This window comes from Arthroderma uncinatum (assembly GCF_011692745.1).
Source record: "Arthroderma uncinatum strain CBS 119779 chromosome Unknown scaffold3, whole genome shotgun sequence".
Taxonomy (NCBI): Eukaryota; Fungi; Ascomycota; class Eurotiomycetes; order Onygenales; family Arthrodermataceae; genus Arthroderma; species Arthroderma uncinatum.
The window spans coordinates 876,443-888,434 of record NW_022983865.1 but is presented as its reverse complement, the minus strand read 5'-3'; the positions used below and the strand labels follow the sequence as shown (position 1 = coordinate 888,434).

Below are 11,992 nucleotides of genomic sequence, written 5' to 3'. Positions count from 1 at the left end.
ATCAAAGTGTGAATTCTATAAATAATCAGTTAAGTTCCTAGGACATATTGTGTTAATAGAAGGAATCTAAATGGACTTGGACAAGATCAGGGCCATTATTAATTGGCCTACGCTGACAATAGTCAAAGAAGTACAACAGTTTCACAGACTAGCAAATTATTATCGATAATACATATATAAATTCTTAGTAATAGCGAAACCTTTGATGGACCTATTTAGGAAGGCAAAAGAGTTTATTTAGAGAGCCAACGAAGAACAAGCATTTAAAGGACTTAAGGAAAAGTTTAGTCAAGGAGACATGTGAATACACTTCGACCTGAACAAAGAAAGTTATCTCAATACGGACGCATCAGATTGTGCAATTGGAGCATGATTATAACAAAAAGACAACACAGGAAAATTAAGATTGGTTGCATGCTATGCAAGAACCATGACCCCTGCAGAACAGAATTATGATATCTATAACAAAGAATTACTAGTAATTGTTGTAGCATTTAAGAGATGGAAATAAGAGCTCCAAGGAGTAAGGCATCTGACCACAGTTATTAGCGACTACTAGAATCTGACATACTTTACGACGACCAAGGAACTCACTTATTGACAGTCAAGATGGTACACTGAGGTACTAGCCTACTACAACTTCAAGATACAACATTACAAAGGAACAGAGAATACCTTCGCGGACGCGTTAAGTAGGAGACCAGATTTAATAATAAAGAAAAGAGAATCTAGAGTAATATTGCATCTAGATCCAGATACTAAGGGTATGATCTTAGATCAGCAAGCATTGAGGGCTACTTGAATAGTCATGACTGAGGAAGATACTCTAACAAACAAAATATGAAAAGCAATAATAAAAGATCCTTTATTTGAACAAATCAAGGACAACAACAAAAAATACAAAAAGGAAAACGGAATACTTCTATATCAAGGATTGATATATATACCCAGAGAAGTACGACCACAAATACTAAGAGACAACCACGACGCAAAAGTTGCAGGACATTTTGGAATTAAAAAAACCATAGACCAAATTACACAAAACTACTATTGGCTAGGAATATAGAGAGAGATCAGATGATATATCCAGGAGTGTGAAGTTTACTAACAAAATAAATCAGAACAACACGCGCTATATAGACTCTTACAGTCTATACCATACAAGGAAATAGCATGGAAATCAATAGTGATGGACTTTATAGTCAAGCTACCGAAGTCAATAGAGCCACGAATGAGCATTCAATACAATTCGATACTTACAGTCACAGACAGACTGACGAAGTATACTTATTTTATACCATTTATCGAAAAGACCACATCACTGGAGACAGCATATATCCTATTACGATATGTCTTCGCAGACAAAGGGTTACCAAACGAAATTATATTAGATAGAGACATAAGATTTATATATAAATTCTGGATGACACTCACTAAAAGAATGGGGATTGAACAGAAAGCCTCGATAGCATATCACCCACAGACAGACAGATAAAGCGAAAGGATGAACCAAATAGTGGAACAGTACCTGAGATGTTATATCAACTATAAATAGGATAACTAGGTTTCACTACTACCAATGGCACAGCTCGCCTATAATGGAGCGAAGAACGCCTCGACAGGCATGACACCTTTCTTTGTAAATTATGGAAGAGAAATAGAAACGATAAAAACACTAAGAGAAGGCAAAACACATGCCTTAGAAGCAGAGGTTTCGGCAGAACAAATGCGCGAACTCTATAGACACCTATAGTTGAATCTTGAATTCTTAAACTATAGAATGAAACACTATTATGACTAACAGCATGTGGAAGCGCCAGACTTTAAGAAGGGGGAAAAAGTATTCCTACTTCGATGAAATATTAAGACATTGAGACCAAGCGACAAATTGGATCACAAGAAACTGGGACTATTCAAGATTTTGGAAAAAATTGGACAACTCAATTACAAACTCCAACTCCCAGAGCATATGCAAATATACCCAACATTTCACGTTTCACTAATTGAAAAAGCACCCCAAAACGCCAAACCATACGAACCAGAGATACAACCAGAAAATCAAGAAAAAGAATATAAAGTTGAAAAGATCCTAGACAAGAAAGTGATTAGTGGACAAACTCACTATTTGGTCAAATGGAAAGGATACAACTTCTTAGAAAACACTTATAAGCTAGCTAGACACCTAAAGGATTCACCGCGCCTAGTAAAGGAGTTTTACCAGCGGACTCAGCGTTAGGAGAAGAGATCAGCGGAGCGGGATCTAGGAATAAAGTAAGGTTAGATGAAGAACTTAGTTCATTTAGGAGCCGTTAGAAGTCATGCTCTTGGAGCTTGGCTAGACGACTCTTCTCTTCCTTTAACTTTTCTAACTCCTCCACGGTCTTGATAGATGATTCAACAAACTTACTGATATGATTCTGAAGGAACTTGTGCTGACGAGCAAGATGATTGAGATGGGCATTAGAATCATTTAATGCTTTTTGAAAGGCTTTGTGAATTTGCTGAGATTCCTTGTGAGCCTCACGTTCTTTTAACTTCAACTTTTCCTTTTCACGCCAAACTTTGGCCCAGTTAGATGAAGAAGGTGCATGATCGTGAACACAAGGATGACCCGCATGGATACACTTTAAACACTTTGTGGAATGAGACGACATGATATAGAGGTTGCCATTCTCCAAACAACGAACATAACGGGAAGGCATTGTGACACTAGTTTTTGCAATGTTTTCTTTTAGCACACGAGCACGGATGGAGGAAGAATCTTTGGAAGACTTTGGAACATCAGCAACACCCTTAGAACGAGCCATGGCGAGGCATACTCAAGAAAAACACAATAATGAACCAAGGAGAGGGAAACCAACCAGGTTTATATATGCGCGTTGGGACGACTTGTTGAGAAAGGAGGGGATGATGTTACAGACCACCTGCGGCGCAGCCCCAGGATATACACTCATTGGATGGGAGGATCACGGGCCAGACCTTGAGGGCACTAGTCATGTGACCAATAGTGATAGAATTGATAGGATGGGCTTGGCAGCTTTCTATTAATACTATCACGACAACCGATAGGAGTGATAGGAACCCCTTGGTGGAGAACTATCGTACCTATCACTAAATATATACCATATATATAAGGATGCTTATTACCTCAGGATCAAGAGTCTTATACTCGCGATCAAACCAGCTACAGTTTTACCATACTGCTTAATACAAAGCACCATTCCAGTTGTCTTATATTATATTCACTGAATATCCCTTTGCCTATTAATGTAGGTCAACTTTGTCTTTACTGCTCATAAGGACCTTTAGCCTTCATCCGACCCAGGCACTGACTAAAGCCACACTTAGAACTGAGGGATAGTCTCACTATAGTATTCTATCTTGCCTTAGTACTGAGCCGTCTCCTATAACAACTCACTTCTAACTTAAGCTTTCCCTAAGACCTTTATACCTTCTGTCTTACGGCAGGTGTGAACCTCTGATCACCTTTAGGTAATCAAGGAGCGCCATCAGCTTGTGACAATAAGACGGCCGACGCAAGGACAATCCTTATGAATATAAGAGGAATAATGTTTGCTGTGAGAATCTATCACAATATAAGGCTGAAGAGATCAAAAACAGTTATTATAATAAGAACGCGATAAGGAACCAGAACAATTGATGGCTGCCGCCAGAATCATATGCTTAGTAGCCCGGTTGTGGGGAAGATAGGAAGATTTCTTTATAATAGAATGGGGAGCCATAATAAAGGAAGAAAGGAGACTTACCTAATAAAAAAGAGGGAAATATACTTACTACTTATATACTTATTAAGACGACTTAATGAGAAAGGAGGGGATAATATTATAGACCACCTGCGGCGTAGCCTTAAGATATACACTTATTGGATAACAAGATTCTGGGACAGAATAACTATACATCACGTGACCATAAGGACAGGTCCCAGATGCCAAGACCAGGGACAGGTCCCTATAGGACCGAACATGAAAGGTCCACAAAGAGACCAAGATATCAGGTCTATGATGGGACCTGAGAAGAATCAGGAGGAAGGGATTGGATATACTATATATATAAAGATGCTTATTTCCTTAGGATTAAGAGTCTTATACTCGCGATTAAACTAGCTATAGTTTTACTATACTACTTAATATAAAGCACCATTCTAGTTATCTTATACTATATTCACTGAATACCTCTTTGCCCATTAATATAGATCAACTTTGTCTTTACTACTTATAAAGACCTTTAGCCTTTATCTAACCCAGGCACTGACTAAAGCCATATTTAGAACTAAGGGATAGTCTCACTATAGTATTCTATCTTACCTTAGTACTAAGCTATCTCCTATAATGATTTACTTCTAACTTAAGCTTTCCCTAAGATCTTCGTACCTTCTGTCTTACGGCAGGTGTGAACCTCTGATTACCTTTAGGTAATCAAGGAGCGCCGTCAGCTTGTGACAAGAATCTATTAAATAAGTAATTCCTCTTTAATATTTATTAATTTATATGAGTTTATATATAAATTTATATATAAAGGGTGGCCTTTAAGTTAATCTATAAGAGTTAACCTTAGTATATTAAATTAATATATAGCTTTATAAATAGAGGTAATTTCTTTATTTTTTAAAGTAAGAATTATAAGTTTAATCTTTCCTTCTATCTTTATAGAGTTTCTATTATTTTTGTTATAAATTAGTAGCATTATCGCGTATAGAAGTTGTTAATTAGTTAAAAAGTGTACGCGTTTGAATTTGGTGGCCGGCTCGCTTGGGTGGCCGGCTCGCATGTGGATTACGTTAATTAGGAAATAAACTGCTTAGTAAATGGTACTGAAACCACCTGACCTATATATTATCAAACAAATATCATGTGATATGTCAATACATGATGACGTAAGAAAACGAATCTTATCAGCGCCACAAAAATTTCTTAGGAAACATGAGCAATCTATCCCACTCTCATCGTACAAAACACGCATCTCTCTCCTCAAACCTCATATTATAGCTGTACTTGATAAGAGTTGTCGCTATGGCTGACGGCGTCTCGATCTACGACGAAATCGAAATCGAAGACATGACCTTCGACCCCGTACTTCAAATATACCACTACCCATGCCCCTGCGGAGACAGGTTTGAAATCGGTCTTGCAGATTTGCGCGATGGAGAGGAAATCGGCATCTGCCCCAGCTGTAGTTTAATGATTAAAGTCATCTTCGATGAGGTGAGATTTCATCAAGTCAATATTTGTTTGGATAATTTGTTATAGATGAGGTTGGACGGTAATGCTAATATGAAACCGCGGTTAGGATGACCTACCGAAGGATGACAATGGTGATAACGGCGGAATGGCAACTGCTATTACTGCGTAAAGAGAGGGCGTCGGTTAAGACAAATGAGTCTAACGAAACGAGGCGTCGTTACGCTACGCTACATGCACCGAAATACCGGCTCCATGGCGGATGAACGCGATATCGAGTTTGTTAAGGATACGCTGTACTAAATAACCACGTTTCCTGGTGGTGCGTGGAAGAACTCAGGTCGCGCTACACCTGCACATGATGGGCAAGGCGCCAGCTACCAGTCCTAAACCCAAACTGGAAGATATATACGACCTGGAAAGGGGGCATTGTTATAGTGCATATGGCAGACGCGTGCCTAGGTGGCTATGTCGAGAAGACGAGAAAGAAGAATTAGGAGCTGGGACAAGGGTGAAGGCTCCGCCAAATGGAATGGCGTGACCCCTATGGGACTTTGGTATTATACCATAAATATAAGAGAATGTACATGTACAGCTGCGACTTTACCAGTCCGCAATTCAACGTCTAGCGTGAAATCAGAAGACCTGAGAAGCTTAAATCGCATATCTCACTCCTCATAGATCTTTTCGCCCATCTCCAAGTTTAACTCTTTATTCAGTATGTCCGTCAAATTCGATCCGTCACGAAGGTATATCCACTGTCCGCCGATGTATGCCCGAGTGCCTTCTTTCTCGGCCATTTCATCTCCCTGAACAACCCAGTCGAATCTCTTGGGGCCAGAGATGGGCGAGCTAAGCCATATCTGCTTATTTGGCGGCTGCTTGTTGAGCACATAGGTGCCGACTCCAGGGACAGTAACGTTAAGAACTCCGGCCTATTAGAATATTGATAAGTAAAAAGCAAACAATTTATGTAGGGTAGTGTAAGAGAGATTAAAGATGGAATAGAGCTGTCACGTACACTGTACTCGGCCTCTACCTCTGATCCGCCTTCCTCCTGCATCCTCTCTATCTCAGCCAACAACACATTGAAATATTCCTCAGAGCGGTCGCGGTAGTCTGGCTCGGATATATATGATGGCTCTGTGGCCTGCTTTACTCCGATAAGGTTGGGTTCAGGATTCGGTGGAGCAGGGTCTGAAGAGTGTGGTGTGATTCCCTTGTACGCTGGGGGAGAGGAATGGAATGCTCTCTGTGGGATTGAACGGACGGCCGTTGGACAGGCTATCCTTGACTGTATATGTGGTCTGGCGGTTGCGACAATGAGAGGTTGATGGCGAGAGGACGAAAGAAACGAGCGAATAGCTCCCCGGCTGCTGGTTCTGGATAGCATTGTGAGTAGATAAAGGCAGGCGTTCGATTGACGATGGATCAATGGTTTCTTGTAGCAGGTTATAGGCAATTGAGTGGTTGTTGTTGACCGTTGGCGGAGTTGAAGAAAAACACTTGTACTTGGTTTGTTGTGGAGAGGAAGAAGCTCTGTCCGAGAATGACGTCGATGTCGCATCCAACTCTGCAACGCGATGCTCACCACAGCGCAGAACTCCAACAAACTACACAACGGCGGTCTGGTTTTATATTTACTGGTGCAAATTATATATCCCGGCATAGACACGGGACATACGTAACTGCTCACTGGATTTAGCGAATATTATCAGGCCATACTTGCGTTAGGACGCGCCTTGGGACTAATATCACAGCCTGGCCGATGATAAAACACCACGCCCGGAAGCAAGTCTATAATATCACGCGTTTCCAGGGATCTCGGGCATATCATATCTCCTATTCCAGCGGGATGAAGAAGAATTACGGCCCAAGACAGGGGAAAGGAAACCAAGGAAATAGCAAACCACCATTGACACACTTCTTATGCGTTCCTCTTATCAACCAAACATCTATATCTCAGCTGGCGGACTCCCTGGCGGAATTCAAATCATTGATTCCACTCGTCCCTCCCCCCGGTCCAGCGGCAGGGCATGTCCCAGATACACCGCTGGTTCCGTATGGAGCACTTCGGCCGCTGGGAACGCTGCATTTTACCCTGGGCGTTATGAGCCTGACCACGCAAGAACGTCTAGACGACGCCTTAGCTTTTCTCCAGTCTCTTGATCTCGCTTCGATAATGCAAGAGGCTACGCTTGAAGTAAAGTCACGCCAGACTTCCCTTCAAGGATATGACTTGGGTGAGACTAGCTTGACGGAGCCCCTAACTATCGACTTGGTCTCGCTGCATGCTCTTCCAAGAGCCCGATCTGCTACAATTCTCCATGCTTCACCACTGGATATCACAGGCCGCTTATACCCATTCTGTGTGAAGCTGCGTGAAAAGTTCATGGACGCTGGCTTTATGCACCGTGATATGATGCGGGTTAATCCTCCTAATAAAGGGGCTGCCAGTATAGAAAGTAGCAGAAACGGTGAAGGTTCGAGGGGTGATGATACCAATAGCCGACAAGAGGATGACACAGCTGGGAACAGGGGGCTATCCAACGCTCAAAACCCGAATGCAACTGCCCAGACGGAAAGGCCGCGTCCTCTACTTCTCCATGCAACCATTGCAAATACCATCTATCTTGGGAAACGAAGGAGTCCTCCACAAAAAGGTAATAAGGGGGAGAGAGACAAGGGGAAATCAGTTTTCACCTTTGATGCAACCGAGTTACTAGAGATGTTTGGGGGTAATCAACACCACCAGCAGTCCCGGCCTCATGGAAAGGCCGTTTCAAGGAATATGAAGGATAAAGAGCCCCAAACAGCCAATGAGCCGTTCAAATGGGCCCAAAATATTCCGATAAACCGGCTGTGTATCTGCGAGATGGGCGCAAAGCCAGTACCCAACGAGGCAAACTATGGTCCAGTACTCGGGCAAGAATATAAAATAATTGGAGAACGGAGTCTAAGCTTCTCTTCGAAATGAACATGAATTGAAATGATTCTTTTTGAATACCATCTGATTAAGGCCTCCTCTTATGCGTCTAGTTATGCTAAGCTCACCATATGCCCAAGGAATTTATGATTTTCTGGAGATAAACACAAACATTATTTTTTTATTTAAACCTATTTCCTGCGTAAAATTCATACAAGGTATATTCTAACACTGTTGGCCCATTCCCGATTCATTAACTCCACGAATGCTGTCCCATCAAACGCCAGGCGCAGCTATCACTGAAATGGCAACAGGCGCAACCCAATCACACACAAAAAAAAAAAAGGAGAAGCCCAATTCGATATATTCAAACAATCGTGGTATCGAGTCCAATTCACGTCACTCGTACTAGGTATCATTATCTCACTCTACCCATGAGGGTATCCGGGCCCATTTCCACAGAGAGCTCGGCAGCCTTGGCCTTGACGGCGCTGACCATGGATCTTTCAAAGTCGTCTCGAGAGCGTAGAACGGCCTCAACCCACGAGAGTTGCAAGTCCCAGTATTCGGTTTTGAAGCCTTCGTAGACAACGACGATGCCAGCCTTGTCGGCATCGAGTAGACGCACCAACCAGTCAACAAGTCGCCAACGGTCCTTGATACCTCCGCCAAAGGAGTCAGGGAACTTCTGGAAGAAGCCAAAAACAGTGAGGACGTCGTCTTTGAATTTTTCGGTGTAAGGGTCTTGACGGCGGAACTTGGCTCCTCGGTTGCGAATCGAGGAGAGATAGTGGACTAGAAGCTCGTCTGAGATTTCTTCAACGAGGATATCTCGTAAACTTGGGTGGAGGACGGAGTGGTAGTCGCTAATGTAATCTTCGAATGTAGAGATCATGCGCTTCATGGCAAATTCGCCGTACCATTTCTGAGTAAAGAATTCGGGTAACGTGGTGCGGAAGTCGACGGAGAAGATGAGATCGATGAAAACGGAGATACAGTGGGTTCCTAGATCGACGTATCCATCACGCAGAATTGCTAGCTCAGTGGCCGCGTGTGTCGTCAAGAACTTGTCTGTAACGAGTGGCTCGAAATCGCGGTTGAATCGTGTCAAGTGGCCTAATTGGCCTGATATGTCGTTGTCGTCAATACATGCGATCTGGTCATTGGCAACGGCGATAAGCCAGTCCTGGAACTGCTGTAGACTCTCTGATTGATCGGTGCCAGGAGTCTTATACTTTGAACATTCCTCGTCTAGCAGAGCCTGCCACGTTGACTGTCGACTTTTCAATGAGCGGAACATCGCATCCACCACACCCTCGGCCACATCGGTTCTCTGAGAAGCCCCAGCCGCGAGGAGTTGTTCGTGGATCATACGCCACATGTCTCCCAGTGTCTTCGTGCGGAAGTATCCTTCGGGGTTGGTATCTAAAGAATCCATATCACGATCCAGGAAGGCTCGCTTATCTGTGTTGAACATCCTGTCCATCCATTCATCCAACGCCTTGACGATGAGGTTTCTCCAGTCTTGTACGAGTTCCCCTTCGCGATCATCGAGGACGTTGGGAACGAGGTCGGAAGCCTCCCAGCCTAGCTTTTTCATTTTCTTGTAATACTTTTCTGTCCAGTTGATGATGGCAAGCATGTTCGCAGCCGGCATCTGTGGGTTGTCGACAAATTCGATAAGCCAGTCGTGCATCATTCTATGGTAGATGTCTGTGTAGGTCTTGAAGATCTTCCACTTCTTGGGCATCAACGTCTGCATTCCTTGCTTGACGGTGAACAGGTCGTTGAAAAACCACTTGAAGCTCTTTTCCAATCTATCGGGATCGTCCATGAATTCCTGTTTCGACTCTTCAAAGTACGGCTGCGCGTATAGCTCGATACTCTTTAAGAAATTCTCCTTGTATCCTCTGATCGTCTTGGGACCGATATTCATAGACTTGAACCTGCTGGCAAGGTATTCATGGTCCTTCTGAGCATCTTGTAAAGCCCGGACCTTGGCATCGTTCTTCTCTTCATTCGCAATGACGACAGCCAGTCTAACCACCATGCCGCGGTTATCAGACTGGACCAAGGGGATGATGTTCATGCATGCAGTCCCAAGATGGTCGTCGAACCACTCAATGGCCGGGCCTAAACCTTCAAACAGCTCTATCAGGGTCGCCTCGCTGCTTTTATCCTTGGCTCTTCGGATCTGGTCCATGGCTTCATCCCGGAAGTCTCGTAGACGGGAAATGGACATGTGTATCTTTAGGAGATTAGGCTGGTTCTCCATATCTCGGTCGTCTTCTCTCAACAGCTGCTCGACTTCGGCAACATCGTTCTGGAAGCTCTCCATCCCCTTTTTCATAAAAAGAACGGCCTCGAAGTTCCGCTGTATCTTTGCAAGCTTGTCTATCTGTGCAAAGTCACCAAGTGCGGACTGTGACTCTGCCCACAGCTTGTCTATCCCCTGAGGCCCCTTCTTCACATCCATGATCTGGCGTCGGCCTTCAGCCAAATTCGCCAAGCTCCGCTGTACCAACTCGAGCTGGTCCCGCAGGCCTTCTCGAAGCTGCGAGTCGACATTCTCTTTCTTTCTGGTATATTCAGCCTTGAGTACCGAGATCTTTTCCAGGTCTTCAGGGTGACGTAGCAAGTCTTCCAACCGAGGCACCACCAGGTTGCTGTCCGAACTGTTGTCGTCTGCCATCTGTGCGATCAGTCGAGATACTCTCGAGGTAGTGCTAGGTGCGTTTATAGAGTCTGGTTTGCAAGGTCGTTCAGGAGAAGGATCATTGCTGGCCGGTTTGTCTTTTGGAGGAAGAGGGGGGGCAGAGGAGACTGTTTCGGTGCTGCTGTTTGTAAGGGCGGGTGTTGTGATGGGAGTGGGAGTTGGGACAGGCGAAGCTGTAGTCACTGTCCGTAGGGTCGATGGCGATGCTGGCTTAGCCTGAGCTGCTTTCCATCGAGGGTGCTGGAAGGGAGGTGAATGCGATATGTCACCGCCGCCAAAGTCGAAAGGGCGGTTTGGCTTGACTGTAGTGTTTAGGCGGGCAAGTATCGTCTGCAGCGACTTTGCGGAGCTTGGCACTGCTCTCGGTGCGTCCTTGTCTCTGGCGCTCTCCAACTGTTCTCTCTCTAGTTGCCTCTCTAGTTCCCTCTCTAGTCCAACCTTTGCTTCACTCTGCTGTGTCTCCGGTGTCTCTGGCTTCCCCCTTCGAGTCAATTGGCCTGGTGTCTTCGGGAGCTCTCGGTCAGGCCCAACGCGCCGTGGTTTCTCAGGACTCTCCTGCTTCTCGCCCTTCGCGCTGTCGATGTTCTGCTCAAACGCAGCTCGTCGTTGCGCCACAGACGGCGTTGACCCTGGCAGGAGGCTGAGCCGGCCTTTGCGACGGTCCGCCATCTTACCGCGGACTATCGATGTTCCGATATAATTTTATCCCAGCTTCAACCCTCGACACGGACGAATAGCAGATAAAAACAGCAGCTAATCGACGAGTAAAGGGCCAATTGACCTTCGACGGACCATACGACCGAGGATAGACAGGAGGATATCGTGCTGTTCTGCTCAGCCTGCGCTGGAGCCCGGTTGTGAACGTACGCCTCGACAACGCCTGCGACCGACGAACGCTCACACTGGAACGCCGGGGAATGGCCTTGAGGGCGTGATAGAGAGCCAGTGAACAGGAAGACAACAGACGGACAAGGGAGAATCAGGCTCTTTCTGGAATCTGAGGCACGCAGGCCAAACGACGCAAGCCAGCAGTTCTATCAGGATCACAGCAGGCTCTTCTGGACAGAGCAGATATCACAGCCAACGCCGACCTTGCACTGTTATCCAGCTTCAAATAGGACCAGACAGTGCAGTTAGGAGGAAGTCTGCAGG

General features: G+C 44.7%; 4 protein-coding genes across 4 annotated transcripts; 2 read left to right on the top strand and 2 right to left on the bottom strand.

The window, feature by feature from the left end:
- Positions 1–5,030: 5,030 nt before the first annotated feature.
- GIQ15_04072 (diphthamide biosynthesis protein) lies at positions 5,031–5,370 on the top strand (the record flags this gene model as incomplete). Its single annotated transcript, XM_033551489.1, has 2 exons — positions 5,031–5,222; positions 5,308–5,370. The coding sequence occupies 2 exons, from the start codon at positions 5,031–5,033 to the stop codon at positions 5,368–5,370; spliced, it is 255 nt and encodes an 84-aa protein (XP_033405219.1).
- Positions 5,371–5,866: 496 nt separating this feature from the next.
- On the bottom strand, positions 5,867–6,591 carry GIQ15_04071 (frataxin; the record flags this gene model as incomplete). The annotated part of the gene is made up of 2 exons (XM_033551488.1): positions 5,867–6,133; positions 6,220–6,591. 2 exons carry the CDS (start codon positions 6,589–6,591, stop codon positions 5,867–5,869), a joined length of 639 nt encoding a protein of 212 aa, XP_033405218.1.
- Positions 6,592–7,053: 462 nt separating this feature from the next.
- Positions 7,054–8,175, top strand: GIQ15_04070 (uncharacterized protein; the record flags this gene model as incomplete). The annotated part of the gene is made up of 1 exon (XM_033551487.1): positions 7,054–8,175. One exon carries the CDS (start codon positions 7,054–7,056, stop codon positions 8,173–8,175), a length of 1,122 nt encoding a protein of 373 aa, XP_033405217.1.
- A 367-nt stretch (positions 8,176–8,542) lies between these two features.
- Positions 8,543–11,509, bottom strand: GIQ15_04069 (uncharacterized protein; the record flags this gene model as incomplete). The annotated part of the gene is made up of 1 exon (XM_033551486.1): positions 8,543–11,509. One exon carries the CDS (start codon positions 11,507–11,509, stop codon positions 8,543–8,545), a length of 2,967 nt encoding a protein of 988 aa, XP_033405216.1.
- Between the last annotated feature and the right edge of the window lie 483 nt (positions 11,510–11,992).